The 18,487-nt window shown below is 39.7% G+C and overlaps 1 protein-coding gene across 1 annotated transcript; it reads left to right on the forward strand.

Moving 5' to 3' along the window:
• The first annotated feature begins 6,376 nt into the window (after positions 1-6,376).
• On the forward strand, positions 6,377-13,420 carry LOC111233188 (neurensin-1-like). Its single transcript, XM_022760946.1, has 4 exons — positions 6,377-6,447; positions 9,354-9,436; positions 10,527-10,679; positions 11,823-13,420. The coding sequence occupies exons 2-4, from the start codon at positions 9,377-9,379 to the stop codon at positions 12,234-12,236; spliced, it is 627 nt and encodes a 208-aa protein (XP_022616667.1). The 5' UTR covers positions 6,377-6,447; positions 9,354-9,376; the 3' UTR covers positions 12,237-13,420.
• Positions 13,421-18,487: the final 5,067 nt, after the last annotated feature.

The following is an 18,487-nucleotide window of genomic DNA, read 5'->3' on the forward strand; positions in this document are numbered from 1 at the left end:
CTCTGTGTAGAGACCTGCTCCACTGAACATACTAAGACTCCAAATGCACTACAGCTAACAGTGGACCCGCCAAAGGAAGCTCAGGACACTGAAGCAACACATCAGCCTCACTGCTCTGAGACTGAAGAAAGGCATGATGGGAACAGTGTCTCCTCTGCTCCTGCTGCACAACCCCGAACTGAGGAGGAGGTGGAGACAGCATCTGAGGAAATTGGGGGGGGGGGCGCCAGTTGGCTGTTGCTCCACAGACTGCACGCAGCTTGGACACTGCCCACCCTTCACTAACCTGAAGAGTCTCCAGGAAATCCTCAAGGTTTAAGAGTCCAACGAGGCAGATTTAGCTTAAATCTGGCTGCAGCTGGCAGAATTAATGATGATGGAAGAGGGAGGCATCTCCACAGGAGAGGTCTTGGACTTTGTGAAGGCCCTTGTACATTGAGGGTTGTCTGGAATCCTGGTGGCAAACATCATGAACTCGATGGCCTCAGGACTGTGTCAATCGTCACAGCCTTCACCCACAACCCTTGCTCCTAACCCTAACTCTCACATTTAACTCCTCACCCTAACCCCCACTTTTCATCCCCACCACAAAACACACCTGTTATTGTCAAATAAAAACATATATATAGTATATATGTTTGCTTATCCCTCAAAAAAAACAAACTAAAAATCTAACTAAAACTAAAAATAACTGAGTAAATAGTTTAAATGGGTTCTCCACCACTGACCACAGAAAACACATCAGTCAGAACCCCTGTCAAAATATTGGTCAATAAAAGTACCTGTCTTGCCAAAGTATGAACATATCCTGACAGCTTTATTAGTGCCTTACAGTACACACTTCCACTGTCTGAAAATGTAATTATAGTGAATACTGCACATGCACTGCTTACAATATTCTCAGACTTTTCCTTCCTGACAAGCACGAGTGAGAAGCATGAAGCCCAGAATGCGAACACATTTAAAAAGGGGTTTTTCGAGGAAAGGTTTTATGGCCCAATATTGAACAATAACGAGCAGCACGGTCACGCAGGCAGACCGCCACACATTCACACAAACACACATTTACACACTCTCCTGTGCCTCTTCATCATAGGATGTGACACCTGACGGCCCATTAGTTCCCAAAGTGCTATTCTATTCTATGAATTCCTCTCCTTATAGAATATTTAGACTCTGTGTGTTTCCCCTACGCTTGTCAACATGGGATGCATTATTCATGTTACTGTGCCATTATCTGACGCTCTGCGTGATGTAACGCAGCCATTCCCTGGCCCCGCACCCACAAACACATCAAGTGACCTTCTGAACTGTGCACTGCCATCACCCTGCCTGCAGCGCTGCAGCCACTCCACTTCATATAAAACACTGAGGGAGATGAAGTTTGTGCTTTACAGAGGCTTTATTGTGCAATTAAAACGTGTGCTTACTAAAAGCAGAGCCACATTGGAGATAACAAAAAAATTGTGGCTTTAACACAGATTGGGTGCATCTATAACTGTGTGCCTGTAATACCTGCCTTTAAGAAAGAGATAGAGAGCGGGAGAGTGAGTTTAACCAGTGTTTAATTATGCAATTAAAAAGGTATGCCTGTGTTTAAGATTAACAGAGATGTATCCTGACTGTATGCTTGAATTTAAGCGAGATATGACACGAGGGAGAAAAGAGAGGGAATTTAAGTTAACAAGCCTTTCGTGCAATTAAAAGATAAGTCAAAGCTGCTTTCATCTGACATAGAATGAGAGAATGATTTTGAGTTTTAGCATGCCTTTTGTGAATCCATAAGGTACGCCTGTGTTTGAGATAGAGAGAAGAAAAGGAAAACAAGAAGTTTTAACAAGCTGTAAAAAGGTAAGCCTACAAAACCCATGTTCAAAATGAAAGAGAGAGAAAGACAAAGTGGCACAGAGGCAGTGAATGCAAAGGTCTCAGCTTTCTTGGTGAAAGGTAGATTAGAAGATTGATTCTTATATATGTTAAATCTGTAGCTGGCACCAGCAGTCTGCTAGCTTATTTTGTCTTAGCGTAGCTTAGTTGAGCTTAGCATAAATTTAGTGTAAATCAGTGTTGTGAAAGTTCACACTTCACAAGAGCAAGCTCAAAGTTCACTTCACACTGATTAAAATGAACCAGTTCATAGTTCACAATTTTGAATTAAGTCCCAAAAAGTACCTAGTTTGTGCGAAAGTAATACTACTGTTGTGCAAGTAAAAGTGAAATTGCTGTAAAAAATATACTAAGATCAAAGTACATAGTCAGTCAGTTGGAATGATTACATGTTACACCATTACATTTTTTAAAGGGGAATGTAGAGGGGTGAAAAATGTTTGGCTTTATTGTGATAATAGTAATATCATATGATAAAACTATTGAATTAAAGAGCATCTTTAGGCTACCATGTACATATGTAGGCATTGAAATAACAATGCATATACACTGGTGGTAAGCTGCAGCGAAAACAACAAAATTTAAGCAGTTCAAGTCCAGTTTATAAACTTTTATGGCACAAAGGTGAAACTGCCAAGGTAAAGAAAAAAAGTCACCATCCCTACCAGACTGAAAAGGATTAGACAGGTGGAGAAGATGAAAGTCTGCTCAGTCATCAAACCTAAATATTGTGGCTTTGGAAAAAGCTTTACCCTTTCTATTTGCCGAGCCAATAAATGAAAGGCTTTTCACAACTAATTAACATGACGGCTCGGATGTTCCATGATATTGACAGTGGCTTTCTGGGCTGGTGTGGGTTGATGCACAGGTTATTTTTAAGATACCAGACAACCGCAATGCATAATTTATCACACCGAAGGATAACCCTCCCGAGCTGGTGAAAAAGGAAGTAATAAGGGCAACAAGGCATGCAGCTGAAATGACTGATAATGCTTTACAACAGCTTCTAAATAGAGTAGATGAAAAAAAATCCTGTTTGCACATCATCTTAAAGGGAAGTGTAATTATCTATCAGCCAATCAACACCTAGCACTCACTTCCTGAGTCTGACCTTGCTGGACTCGTCACCATGGAAATATATTCTCTTTCTTGTACAACACAGCTTGGTCATACAAAAACCAGTGTGTGTGTGTATGTGTGTGTGTGTGTGTGTGTGTGTGTGTGTGTGTGTGTGTGTGTGTGTGTGTGTGGAGATGAGCTACGAACAAGACCAGTTTTCCATGTTTTTCTCTCTCGAGGGCACCTTGGAAACAGTCTTATTCTGCAGTTTATGGTTTATAATACTGTTTCCAAAAACAAATATGCAGGAATGATGAACCACTACCCCCAGGTGCACACGCTCAAAACCACACACACAATCTCATTCTGCCTGGTCACAAATGTTCTTTTCACACGCAGATCAGATAAAAATGCGAAAATGGCAGTATTTGTTTTCTTTTCATTTGGGATCTATTATGACATTCTGCATAAATAATGCATCTTCAGGAAATACTGAAATATTTACAGAGCATACAGTATATTGAAAGAATCTGACTGTATTGTGACTCTGTGTGTGTGTGTGTGTGTGTGTGTGTGTGTGTGTGTGTGTGTGTGTGTGTGTGTGGTTTCTTTTAACATTACTTCCACTGCTGACTACGCCTTGAAGTGAGCCTGCATTTAATGAGAGCTGCTGCTTACAGAAGCAGAAGTACTTCTTCAGTTTGCGTTCCCAGAGGTATTATCAGCCACTGACAGCTGCTTGAATGCAGGACTCAATTTAAGTAGACTATCCTGTCAGATTAGCTTTTGATGGACAGCTGTACAAAAACTTACCTTACAATGTTTATTCCAATGTTGGTGAAAAGTTAAAAAGGATTCAACCATGAAACTGAGAGACTGTTGCAAGATGTGCATTTTTGTTCTCCTGTGCTGAATTTAGACTGAACTGAATAAAAGAGTTCCCAAACTGATTGATTTGGGTGGGTGAATTCTTTTTATGCGTTTTGGACAAAAACATACCTTCCAAGTGAAAACTTCATTTCAGTATTTCTGTAATGTCACTTGAGGGTTTTATACTTATTTTATAACACTCAATAACAAGATTGTGATAATAAAAAAAGCAATCTAAACTGATGAAAAGCAAAATTCAATAACACTAAAAGAAAAAATCAAGGTACAAATAAAGTATATAAAACATGGGAATAAAATGAGTCCCAAAACTGATACCTGTGGGACTCCACATGTAATGTGTGCTAATGATGATTTATATATTGATTTAAAGTCTCCCTCAACTCCACTTTGATATTTGAGCTTCACTGTGCAGAATGATATACAGTATGTGCAGACTTTGGTATTTCACATCCATTTGCCAAAAAGGGGAAGTTTATCTGTGCTCAACTTAAATCTCAGTTTAACACGTCAACATACAAACATGATTTTACGACGTTAATCGTGGGCTAATATGCAGCTTACAGATGTGGAGACTCAAAGCCTCCAGCACACAAACACTGAGAATGGACATTACATGGAAGTCGGAGACATCATGTCTCTAGTAGTTAAACTTTAAATACCAAAATATTTGCATATTTATAGAGTCTGGATATGTCAATGAGAGAGCAGGAGTAAGATGTAATTCTAAGAATTTTAATTGAATTTTTGTCGAAGAAACCATATCAGGCACAAATTATTATTCAAAGCAGAGTATTTTTATGTCTTGAAACAAGTCTTGAGGGGATCTTTAAATTACTGTAATGAAATATGGGATCCTGAATTTAATAGGTTATGATGAGATCTAGGAGATTACATTGTGACACCTGAACATTACACCGATATATGATTTCTGAACATTTAAAACCAGGGGCACTTACATGCTACTTTTAAAGGTTACTCCTGTGATTTAGTATTGCACTTCCATGAAGCTGCAGGGCCTCACAAGAGACTGATTGTCATAATTAAAGTACCAGAATATTAAATATTCTGGCTTTTAATTCCTAGTAGAGTCAAGCTCCAAAAACACTGAATCTTACATTACCTGTGGTCACGCAACCAGTAGTATAATTTTGTTTCTTACACTGTACCTGGTAAATGCCCACAACCCCGGTGACATCATCTGGATGACTTTCTCTGACTCAGACATTATACAAATGGCAGAGAAGTGCACCACCTAGTTTCCTTTATGGGTAAAATTGATGGACTGTCACTTTGACAGCTTCCATTCTTCTGGTAAGGCTTTGCAGAAAATTTCTCCCATTTAACATAACTGAGGTCAGACTCTCATGCTGGCTCACACTCATACGCTCAGGATTCATGTAAAAGCAAGTCAAGTTCTTCCACACCAGCTTTGAAGAACCATTTTTTATGGACTTGGCACAACAGGACACTGATGTCACAAAAGGAAAAGTCCTTCCCCAAGTTGGGAGCACACTATTGTCTAAAATATCACTGTAAGCTTTCTCTTATTTGGAATCAAGGGGCCTGGCCAAAACCATGAAAAACAACAACCTCAAAACGAAAGTACACAAAATTGTGTGGACCACAGCCCCCACATCATTACAGCCATATGGTTAGGCTAATTCATGAAGATAATCAGGTTACAACAAAGAGCATGTTGGAAAACTGTTGACTGGCTATAATTACAGCAGACACAGGTTCAAGATGAGGTCACTTGAGAAAAGTTTGAACCAGCTCAAAAGCGCCTGTGGCCAAACACCAAAAACCCCCCCTTCAGACTAAACAAACTTCAAAGGGATAATATCTAGACAGGTGCAGAATATGCCGGGGGGGGGGCAGTTTCCAAACAGCTCATCCCAGCTGAATAACTAACAGCAGTGCTAGACCTAGACTATATGAATAAATATATAGGGAGTCTTAATCTGGCTTTCATATAATACCACTAAATATTCCTTTAGGCGGATAGTGAATCCATGGCTCCCAATAGTGAGCTAATGCTGTAAACTACTGTGGCATATAGACACACATTTTATGATTTTATACCTTTTTCCTGTAGGTTCTTGGGTTTTTGCTGTGGTTGCTATATTTTGTAGAGGATAAAAATAAGAAATGGATGAATAACTTTTCAGCACTATGGACCTTCAAATTTTGACTGTAGAGGCTAATAATCACATCCAGGTTCATCCTAGGGAGATGTGGTGGTTTAAAAATAATATATGACCTCTACTGAGCTCATCAAAAGGCAGTCACCTGCATTTTAAAGACTATCTGGTGAATAAAGTTTTGCTAAGATGCTACCAGAAGTCAGTGAAAAACCACAACAGAATCTTGCTTCCTGTTTTAACGCTTTGAATCATCTGTGAATTTATCTGAAAGAGATAGATTAAGAGTTAACAGATGACATCTATCATCGAGAGTCTGCACGTTTGATATTGTTTTTTGTTTTTTCATCCACGCGCATGCGCAGTGTCTCATTTCAACTGATTCACATCAGCAGCAGCAGCTTTGGAGATCTACCGGTCCGACGGCACATGGATCCCCAGTGAGAAGAGCGAGCACTCCGGCCACGGGGTAAGACTGACTGCTTCTCCGGTAGTGAAGTGGGTTAGAGTGACGAGAGGAGGCAGCAGCCGAGGACAGAAACTGGGGAAACTCAGTGGTTTGTAAGTGCGACGGAGAAAAAGTGTGAGATGGACTGAGAGGCTGCATGGCCGCGATGACTCACTGGTGTCCAGTGCTGGCGGTTAGTTTATGTCTGTGCTGAGCTGAGATGACCACCATGTCTTCTGATACTGTCTGTTTTAAAATCTGACGTTTTTTGCGTCTTATTTTAGGCTTGTAGCATAAAAAAAAAAATGAAACGTGAAATCATAAATCCAGAATAGGCCTGAGTAAACGACAGTAAACAAACCCTGTTGGATTTTCGGACTGTTTCACGATCCTATGAGACAAATAATACACTGTTTGACCGGACTAAATCTGGACTGCGCTCGCCTGTGAGTCCGCGGGGGAAAGTTGGTGCAAACTCAGCAGCACCATGGACAGCGCTCTGACAGTATAACAGTCTTTATAGGGGACAGAAAAATCAATAGAGTTGATTTGGATTAGGAGCAAATTTCAGACAAAATTTGATATGCTTTCAATATCATTGAAACAGAATCCAGAAATAAATATATAAACCTTATGAAAAAAAAATCACATTAGTAAGACCAATGAGTTTAGAGCTTAATCGTGCCCACATAATAAAGGCTACTGTGAGTCACCAGTTAGTGCTTCATGTACTACTTATTTATTTATTATTATAAAGCCTGATTGATAGATATTAAACAGCAGTGGAAAAAACTATCAGATCTTTGAAGTAAAAACACAGTACCACATGGTAAATATACTTTTATTATTAAAAGTAAAAGTCCTGCATTTGAAATCCCACTGAAGTAAAGTGCAGTATTATCAGCTTAAAGCATCAAAAGTAAAAGCAGCTGTGATATACAGAGTACTGAGTGTGGTATTATTAAATGACTGATGCATCACTGTGGCAGCAGCAATTTACTGTTACAGCTGGTCGAGGTGGAGCTAGTTTTATATAGCTACTTTATCTTGTGGCTAATTTACATCTTTGGGTCTTCAGCAGTTATTTAATGACACCTCTCTGGTGGAACTGCAAACAATGACACTGCTTTTCTGTAAGAGTTCATGAGCCAATAGGTTGGAACCACTGGTTTAATCTTTAACAAGGTGTTATATTTTTTATGACTTTATCATAACTACTAACCTGAAAGGTAACCGGGAAATATTTTTTTTAGATAAATGTATTGGAGTAAAAAGTACAAAAACACCACAAGTATAAAGTGACATTCAATGGAAATACTAAAGTAAAGTTCAAGTACCTCATACTTAAATACAGTACTTGAGTAAATGCACTTAGTTGCTTTCCAGCACTAGATCAGTAAAACATAACATTAATATTAGCATCATAACCAGCTCTAAGATGTGTTAGTAACAGACCATAATAACCAGATAAAATACTCTGACTCACTTAGTGGTGGGAGAAATATTTGGTCCCAATACAATAGTATGAAATTAGCTCTTCACAATACAAAATGTTATTTAAATTAGCCTATAATAAAGTTTTTGTACTCATTATACTGCCTGGCTCCTTATTGGTTCCTGTTGTTACTGACAAAATAATGTGTAAGCAGCGTTTGAAGTAATGTACCATATTTAATAACAGGTAGCTAGAAGGTAGAGCTGCAAAATACACTTGTAAAAAGAGTAAATGTCCAGTATTAATCTTTGAACTGCGGTGGTAGCAGTATAAAGTAGCATGTAATGGAAATGCTCAAATAATAATTTATTCATTACTGCACTTCAGTTAATGTATTTCGTACCCTCCACCACTGGAGACGCTAATCATATCTGCTCCACATATTTACTTAAAAGCAAGTTATGGTAGTTCCTACGTCATGTTCTTGTGAATTCAGACTTCTAATTGTGTTAACATTCATCATGAATACAACCAGAAAGGTCAGATCATTCCCTTTACCAGGAAAAACTAACCCAGAGGAAAATAAATGGGTGGTCAATACTACAATAATTGGTTGCTTTTAGTTGATGAAGTCTGGCCATATTGAGTATTTTATTTATTTGTGTAATAATTTGTAAATGTTTCTAAAAGCTTTACTCAGGAAGGTAAAAGCACAAGCTGCAACAGGTAATTTATGTCTAATTTGTAATATCTAATTAGAATTAAAGAGTCTAAATATTCTGTTTATCTACTTTACTTTCTAATCTTCCTTCAACTTGCTTTTTTCATTTGCATCAGAAGTTTACTTTCTTGTGTTTGCGATTTTTGTTGACGACAGTGTCGTTACAATTACACACACAATCACATGAGTTTGGTGACAACTCATGCTGTCAGGTTTAAGATTTTGGGCAATGGAGGAGAGTAAAAACCTAAGATCACCTGAGCAGTGTTCTCCTCCAGTGATTACTGATCTGGTTTTCAGGATAATGTTTCAAACCGCAGTCAGTCAGGTTGATCTTACCGTATGATGTAGACGGAGATCAGGCGTGTGTGGCCGCTTAGAGAAACCGTTTGAAGGCAAAGAATGAAAGAAATCAATCAAACCGCCTTGGGAGAATAACAACAGAGGGACATGTGTGTATATGAGGAAGAATAGAGTGTGCACACACTTGCATATGTGTAATTCATCCGTGGGTGGTAATAGAGCCACCTCAGGGCCACGGCAGCCGTCAATCGTTCACATGCAGCAACAATAACTGAGGCGACCTGACGACACAGGCCAAGATTTATGACAGGTCTCTGAAGGGAGGGAGGCTTTTATTGAGGGAAATCCATATTCAGCAGATGAACAGTGTTTGTGTTACAACAGCCAAGCAGCTGACATGTATACATATCAATCTCTTCAGGCCTCTGAACATGTACTACCTACTATGTATCCGGATCTTTACCGCAGGTGTACAAGGTGTGTGAGGTGTGATGGCGCTGTGCTCCGAGGCCTGTGTCTCTGGCTCAGGAGGAGAATCCTCCGGGAGTGAGGTGAGCTGCGCTTTCCCTGTTTTATTTGATTTTCATTACAGCTACAAGAGTCTTATGATCAGCACCAGGCAGATGTAGAGAGGACATTTAATATAGTTTGATCATGCTTTAAATAAGAGGCCAGAAATTACAGAGTAGATATTTTCTATGTACAGGGTACCAATGCTGGGGCTGCTTTATTTAACAGCCCACATGCCCCAAACTTACCCTACAACAAGGAAGCTTTCTCCCACATATCTAATGATTCATCATAGAGGAAATGTACCAGCACTTCAAAGAGCCACCCATTACCTCAGACAGGACATAAACGCTGTTGTTAGTCATCATTTTAAAATAAATGATACCACAACTAATTTCACAGCAATATCTTCTTACCCAGTAACAGTATAACTGTACTCTGTATTTATCAAATAGGTATAGTATATTGAAAGTATTTTATTGATGCTCATTTGTACTAAATTATTACACTGTATTTTGTAGGCTGTAATCTAATGTCAAATTTGACACTTTTTCACTGTTTTATCTGAAGTGTTGATCCATAAGAAGATATATTTGGGCTTTTAAGCACGAAAAACCATCTCAATGCGGTTTTACATCTCCTCTCTCAGGCTTCTCTCTGGAGCTCTAGTAACAACAGGTCAGTGAGCCAATCAGAGGAGAGGAGGCTCTAGGCCTCTCTTCTGATTGGCTGACTGTTTCCTGAGTAAAAAAAAAAAAATTCAGGTGAACAATTAGACAAACCAAATCCTGCAAGGTTGGATGGTGGATCCAGGTGGGCGGGGCTTGGGGCATGGCTGAGAGTGGTGACTGCTTTGTTGTGACATCACAAAGTTACAGAAGTCATGACGGCTGGTTTTGAGGCTGAGTTTCTGAATACAGGCTGTGTGCATTTCTCTGTGGACTGAGGCTTTGATACTTTCACAGTATTAATACAGAACATAGTCCTACTCTGAAATCAAAAAAGACTAGCAAATCTCACTTCATACAAAATGGGACCTTGAACTATACTTTCTTCAAACGTGAAAGAGGGTCAAATGTGATCATGGAGGACTGTGGTTCTCCAATGTTATGTGGTCTCTTTGTACACCAGGCGGGTTCTAGCTGTCTTCAGTTTGGGGTTCGTTCCTATCTGCACCACTTCTACGAGGAGTGCTCGTCCTCCATGTGGGAGAGAGACCCGGAGGATCGGGGGTTCGTCCAGAGCCAGAGGTCAGCCCTGTTGTGGAACTCAGCAGTCTGGAAGGTAAAGCTACGACAAGCTCCAACCTGTTTGTATGACTTAACTCAAAACAAAATCAAAACAGAAACAAATCATTAAAAAATCCATGAAATGCAGCCTACTCTGGTCTTTCATGTAAATGATTAGCAGTTACTGATTGATATAGCACAAGTGCTGAAGCATGATTCCCTGGGGAGACACGGGGTCAGACCCTCATTGTTCAGAGTAGTATATTCAGTGGCTGATGTCCCATAACTATAGATTTCTTTATATCATTATGTCTTATGTTTCCCATTATTGCAATTTATCAAATCATTCCTGAACGGAGTTTAATGAAAAGGATGAAAAGTCGCATAAAACGTGTTTTAAATCTGTCTTTAAAATCCTCTTGATTTTAGGATAGATCGGGTCCATACGTATTGAGACAAGGTTTTCAAATGAATGTTTTCCTGTTGTACACAATAACCTTGTACAACTGGCCTCTATTCTATCTTTAGTCCCTTCTACTTCAAGCACAATAATGTTACTATGACTTGCTAACTTGAACTGGATCCATTATTAGTTCCCTCTTTGGTGACTGCTTCAATTAATTCAGTTGAGAGCTCTTTTCAGGCTCACTGTGAATGTAAAAGCCTTGAGTTCGACCCATTTCAACAATACAGAAAGAATCAGTTTTTTTTTTCATTCAGACTGCTTATGAGATTGAGGATTCGGGAGAATTTTTTCCTTATTTTCTCTAAATGTGGACTCAAAATTCACCATGCATTGCCGTCCTTGTCACAGCCGACTGCACTGTTGCCCCCGGGGAGAGCAGCAGACAGAGATGTGCCACCTCTGTGTCACCTGTTGATTGTTTTCCCCTGCCAGTGATGAGCTTCACCACTGTAATAACTGTAAAAAGAATCTCCCTCTGATATACTCATGTAATATTGTGCTTACAGTGCATTTTAACCAATTGTCTCTGTATGATGAACTACAGGCAGTGGTGTAGTGGTATTTGTAAAGGTGAAGCATTACATGCGAGCCCTCTGCCCATTTGGCAATTTGGATTTTTCTGCATCACAAACAACAAAATGACCTTTCCTAACAAGAAGGGAAGAGCACTGAGCACTGAGTGCCACCAGACTGCACAAATTACCGCTTCAACTTTCTCTCTCCTCCCTCCAGGTGTCCTTGGCCCTGGGTCTCCTGATCCTGACCGCAGGCATCGCCAGCCTGTCAGTCGGTTACTCCACTCCCCATAAAATCGAGTCGTTCGGAGAGGGAGACCTGTTCTTCGTGGACACCCAGGCCGTCAGCTTCAACAGGGGGCTGCACCTCAGTGCCGCGGCCGGGATCGGGCTCTCCTGCCTCGGCTCGGCCCTGGCGGTGATGGGGGTCGTCGTTTGGATCCTCCCCGGGGCCAACCTGAAAGAGAGGCTGTTCCACAGTGCGGGGGAAAGGGAACGGAGAGGAGAGTTACAGTCGAAGTGGAGGGGATTCAGGGATCCGGGGGACGTGGTCACTAAGCCCCCAGGTATTGAGGAGGGGAAGATACCTGTCACACTGTCGAAAGTGGAAAATGTGCAACCCACTTCTTAAAAAGGCTTTTGTTGTGGTCCAGGGGTCTCATTTACAAGCTTTAATTATTGTTTGTTTTTAAAGATAAATGTCTTTTCAGAACGCTAATGGAGGTTGTTTCGTGACCTGGGCATTACAGATAGACATAAGATGTAGACAAGGGACTTTAAACACTTAAAAGCACAGCTTGATTTGAATAACATGCAGTTTTTTTTTTGTTTTGTTTTTTTAAATAAATCCAAATTAAAACATATAAATGAGGCCCCAAGAGTTCAACCAAAGACCTTGTGCTTCGTACTACAGAATAGGGATATAGCTGTTGACCATAGACTGTGTTTGTGCAGTGCACTAGTCATATTTTAAAGATATAGTGAATAATATCCAACCCGACACTAAAAGAGAGCAGAATCCTAATGACTGATTGTAGAAAATTATATTTTTACTCCTTACTTGATAGTGTTTGTTGTATTTTTGCTCTATATTTTTATGTTATTTTTTAAATGGTAATTGTATCAGCTGTCCACATAGTTAGACATATTGCATGAATCACACAGAAAAGCTACATTTCCATCCCCATGCATACACATTTAAAGGACATTCAGAAAGGTGCTCACATAAAAAGAATCATTAACAATTCTCTATCTACATTTTCACATATCCACACTAATGCTCAGCCCGCTGTGCTGAACACATGTACAGTCACATGCACTTGCAGTCACCCGCTCACCCAGACACCCACACACACACAAATTCGTGCTTCATTGACAATATCACCTATTTTCTCCCCACTGTAATCTGGCTCTGTAATTGCCTGCAATCTGTGTCTCCAGGCAACAGTTGGGCTTCAAGTGCTCTATTTTCAACTCTGAACAAAGACTCTTTTCTGATTGGTCCCTCACACCCCCTCTCTTTATTTTCGCACCAATCAGATTTTTTGTTTACAGGCTTACACAGTAGTAGTGAGTAAGTGGTGAAGCACTGAGGTGAGGGGATTTTGCGGTGGCACCTTCGAGGCCATCTGTTTGATTGGGTGCTGCGGTTTTGTTAAATTAGTCTGAATAATAGAGTACACATTAGAAAAAAATGTAAAAAAAGAGAAGAACCATAATGTCCTGTTTTAACGGCACTGATTCCCTGTTGTTGTTTCATTTTTATATTGTGTTATTGGCTATGATGAAGATTATGGAGTCAAATGAGGGTCAAGTGTCTCTGGTGCAAATCAAAATAAACTTGTGATCTGCAAACCTACATTTTTTAAGTCTGTGGTTCCATCTGATCAAACTGTTACAGTATAAAAAAAGCTATTTATTATATTGTAAACCTGCAACCAGTGATATTTTTGGTGTCAATGCACAATCAAATATCTCTAGTCATGTGAAAGTGTTGCATGTAATACTGACTCCACGAAGGAAAAACTATTCACCAAATGAAACTTGATGTAGCTTGTAGCATATTTTAGCCTCTTTTAGCAAATTGTTTTGGTTCTTTAAGGTTCAGTTCGTGCTCTATTACAACAGGTTCTTGAGACGTGCTCTCTGACCGTGTTTGAAATCAACTGTTTATAGTTGTTCTTGAAGGTGAGGTGAAAAAATGATTCAAGAGAACTTGTGGCTTTGGACCGATTTCCTCTTGGTTTCAAACTAAATTCACAGGTGACCCACCAAGCTGGTAGCATTCGACATGTACAGACAGTTATCATTTCTCCACAGGGGGAAGATCCTTGTTTGACGACCTCCCACTTAAGTTATGAAGCACTTTGTTTAAGCTGTAACTTCATGTCAAACTCTTCTTTCTTCATTTACGTCACAGTACTGTTTTGGGATGACACAGCGTTGACAACTGTAGTAATATTCTTAATATATATAATATATAATAATGTTCCCCTAACGCCACTACTGACACTAAATTAGCCATGTTTTCATCTGCTGATTTCAGGCAGTGTGGAAGAATCTTTCCCTCACAAACCACAACTGGTTCAACAAGTGTGGACCTCCTTGTGAGGTGGAATAAGCTATTTACCATAAATTGGTGTGATATGAGCAAACTACATGAAAGAGATAAGAATAGGATGAAAACATAACAAAGCACACTTACATCCTCCATTTGGCCCTTTCCAGCAAAAAACCCCAGACAAGTTGAGGGCATGACTTTCAGCACTAACTGAGAAGAGGCACTTTTTAGAGTGGGTAGTATAAAATGTTGAATAGCTAAAGATCTAGATATTTTTCTCAGTATTGCTAGATAAAAACAGGCTTAAAAAGGAGATATTTTTAGACATTTACATATAATAATTAGTATATTATACTGATCCCTGATCCCTATGACAACTGAGCAACTCCATCCACTGATGAAAACTTGAAAGTTTCCAAAAAAAGCTAGAAAGTTGACCTGTATAGCATTTTTCCACCACATGGTACTGACTCTGCGCTGCTCAGAGTCAGAGTTGAGTTCCGAGATGGACTACAATGCTCAACTTTGACACAGCCAAGAGAACTGATCGGCGGACAGCTGTCAGTGGTGAATGAATAAACGATAAATAAACTGACTTTACTTTGGGATTTATCACACAAATGAGCGTGTTGGAATTAATCAGTGAGTGCTCAAATAACACAACACTGCTTCTTTAGGACCGAGCAGAAGTAAATCTTGATTTTGGGATGTGCCTTTTAAAATCAACTAGTTTTTCTTTCAGTCCTGAAAAGGTGACATTTTAGAGCTTTAGAAGTTTTCAGTCACTGAAAATATTAAACTGCATACTTCAAAATGTGCAGAACGATCAGTAACACACACAGTAAATCAAACAATAATTAACGATAATTGCCAATGTTGCTAGGAAAGAACACCTATAAGCAATATAGTCAGTAAGAGCGGCACGTTTGTAAAAGGGAGTACTGTATAGTTCAAAATGTATTCTTACAATTTCACTGTGAAATGTGGTGGAGGGCAGGTGCACAAGTGTGTGTGTGTGTGTGTGAGAGAGAGAGAGAGAGAGAGAGAGAGAGAATATATTTATGTCTGAATAGGTACATCATGTTACTTTGGTGAGATGACTCACAGCTATGAGTGTGACTCATCTCGTCTTGTCTCCCAAGTCACATAAACAGGTGGGACACCTAACATTCACTAATCAAAATAGTGCACACACACTCTCTCACACACACACACAGACACACAAATATTCTAGGCCACAACTTGTACTCAGAATCATATTTGATTTGCAGCACATTTAACTTTGCTTTTGCCTTTTTTTAACGTTTGTTCCACTACTTTCAAAGTGTGTTATCGCTGGACTGATATAATCCTATATCGATCTGATCATGACCTTTTATAAAATATGCTCCGTTATAATGAAGGTTACCCTGACCACTGTAGAAAAACAAATCCTTTTGTATCATAAATTATAACAATCAATATCATTATTTTAAAGGTCACCTCTATAAAACAAACAATGATTGAATTTTTTTGTACATCATGTTTGAATTCTTTTCTTCTTTCTTCCTGTGGTAAAATCATCGACACATTATGCCTGCATATGAGCTAGTGTCAGTGTCATCACAGGAACTATTTTCCTTGTTGTCAACATGCCCCTCACACACTCTGAGCGCATGTTTGCATGGCTGATTTGAGCATGCTCGGTTTATTAGCGAGTGTATGTAAGTGCATAATGAGATAGAAAAGTGGAAGCGGTGGCAGCGTTTCCTGTGAAGATGGAGGCTGATACGCTCCGCTGACTGCAAAGCTCAGAGTGTGAGTCACACTGTTGTGGGAGAGAACCACACAGCCGTGGATTGGGCTGCAGTCTGCTCGGCTGATTGGCAGACCCATCCATCCCAGTGTTAGTGTGTGTGTGTGTGTGTGTGTGTGTGTGTGTGTGTGTGTGTGTGGTGGTGGGGGGAGGGGGGGTGTTGTATCTCTGGGTGCCTGAGAGTCTGCTGCACTGATATGATACTGTAACGTCTCATCTGCTGTGGAAAACAGATAGAAAGCTGGAATGTGTCTCAGCTTGTGTGTGGGGTTGGGTACAAAAACATGTCTTTGACAGTCATCTGAATAAAATAAAATAAAACAGTTTCACAGTGTATATTTTTATTATTTTTAAGTAAATCATTATTTTTGCAGGAAACCCTGATTAACATCTTTATAAGAGGGACCTGCCAGAAAAAAAGGACTGCAGTGACATCATTACTCAATATAAAACAAGAAAACATCAGGCTAGGAGGAACTATAGCTTATGAGCATTTCATTTCAGTAAACCCCAGTAAAGGTCATGGGTCCAAAATATACTGAATACAGTTTTTAAAGGAAAACAAAGGCGTAAACACTGTAAATAACAGCTGTATTGTCACTTGACAAAAGCAGCACTATGTCTTCAGGGCAGATTGGAGACTGCAGTGAGTCGCTATCGGAAAGTGAAATTAGCGAGAACAGCCGGGGCTAGCTGGTTAACGTGCTAACTTCAGTAGAAGAAAAGACGTGATAGAGATGTTAACTCTAACATTGCCACATAGCAAGTCAACGTTGCCGTTGCTTTCCACAGCTGGAGACAGCTCTTGGTGAGTAAAGGAATGAAGTTTGATTCAGAACTCAATGTTTTCTCTAGACTGGTAAGTAAACAGTTGTCACTGCTAATGCTGGCTATGTAGCAATAGCAAAACTTACAAATAGGTCTTTTAAGACCAATACCAGACAACTGACAATATAAGATAAAGATGAGGACAAACGGTGAGGGTCACAGTATCAACAGACAACATCTCTAACCAAAATCAGTTCATTGTTCTGTTCGTCTCCTGTTTGTAGAGCTTTATGCATGATGTCATACACTGAAATGCTGTTCAAATGTAAATCAAAGGTGCAAAACTGAAATGTTTGCTTAGAACCTTTATAGTTATTACCACTCACAACTTTCCCTTCTCGCTCTTCTGCACTGTTTTTTTACAAATCACACATTATATTTTTGGAATTCCCTGTTGCTGCGCTACACAAACAGAGCAGAAAGTTAATTCAGGCAGATTCCTACTATCACCAATCACAGTCTCACAAGTCAGTGAGGTAATGTTTATCATCTGACAGTCATTCATACCACTGCTGCCGTTTCTGTTTCTACCTGTTTCTCACTCCTCTCACCCTCTCTGCTGAATTCTCACTCCATCATCCACCCTCCTCCTCCTCCTCCTCTTCTTCTAGTTTCTTATTACCATACTTAGAATGGCATCTGTTGCCTTGTGCGTTTATGAGCTTCCAGTATATCAGTGATCTGTATCTGCTCATGTGTGTTCAGTGTACCTCTTGGGGGGATTTAATGTGCTTTCTTCAGAATTTTGCACAGCTTGGATTCATTTGGGGAGCAGCCAAGGAGTTATCTGCATTTGGTCCAATAAATGATCTTAAACCCTTTGACTTTACATGTGACAGAGGAAGAAAACAAAAAGCACAATATTGAAATGTCACAGGATTTTATAAATCTGTATGATTTTTTTCCTTTGCCATGGACATGACCATTGTGAACTTGACCGCTGTGACCATTGTAAAAGTTGTACAGGGAAGCTAGAGGAAGAGAAGAGAGGCAAAGAGAGTCACACCATCACTTCCATTTGTCATTACATGCCCTCATGCTGAAATTAACATTTTCCTCTATACAAACTAAACATGCACATAGCTCCATTACAAGTGAAAGCAACAGCAGGCGTTCACATCGCCAATGAGCTCATCAAAATTCTAGAAATGGTTATGGTTGACCACGCTGATCTTTCACACATCTCTACATGAAGCAATGTTATTTCCCTCCGCAACTGCAACTCAATCTAAGCATTTGCAATGGCCAAATTCTTATCTGAGCAGCACAATGTACTGTACAGTCCATCACCATGAAATACTTTGCTGCAGGCCACGAAATGTATAGTCTATGTGCAGGGAGTTAACAGTATGTGCAGTAATATGGAGAAAGTCATGTCAGTTAGTATATATTTCTATCAAGTATAATTTTACTGTAAAGCATTTCAGTACAACATGTACCATTTTAAACAGTAGATGTTCTCTCTCTACATTCAGGATGAAGTTCTCTACATCCCACAACCAATCAACCTTCACTTAGCTGATGTTAAAGGCTCCAAAGATGAAACACGATCTGGTGGGCAGACCAGCACTCTGCCAAAAGTCTCATTACAGGAGCACAACCTCCCACAACAGAGAGAAATCTTCCAATCAGACATTTACAAATTTAGAGTAAAACGCTTATTTTAAAGAAACTGAGAAGAGGATGACAACCATAAAAT

Source organism: Seriola dumerili, unplaced genomic scaffold (assembly GCF_002260705.1).
Source record: "Seriola dumerili isolate Sdu_G_001 unplaced genomic scaffold, Sdu_1.0 BDQW01000378.1, whole genome shotgun sequence".
Taxonomy (NCBI): Eukaryota; Metazoa; Chordata; class Actinopteri; order Carangiformes; family Carangidae; genus Seriola; species Seriola dumerili.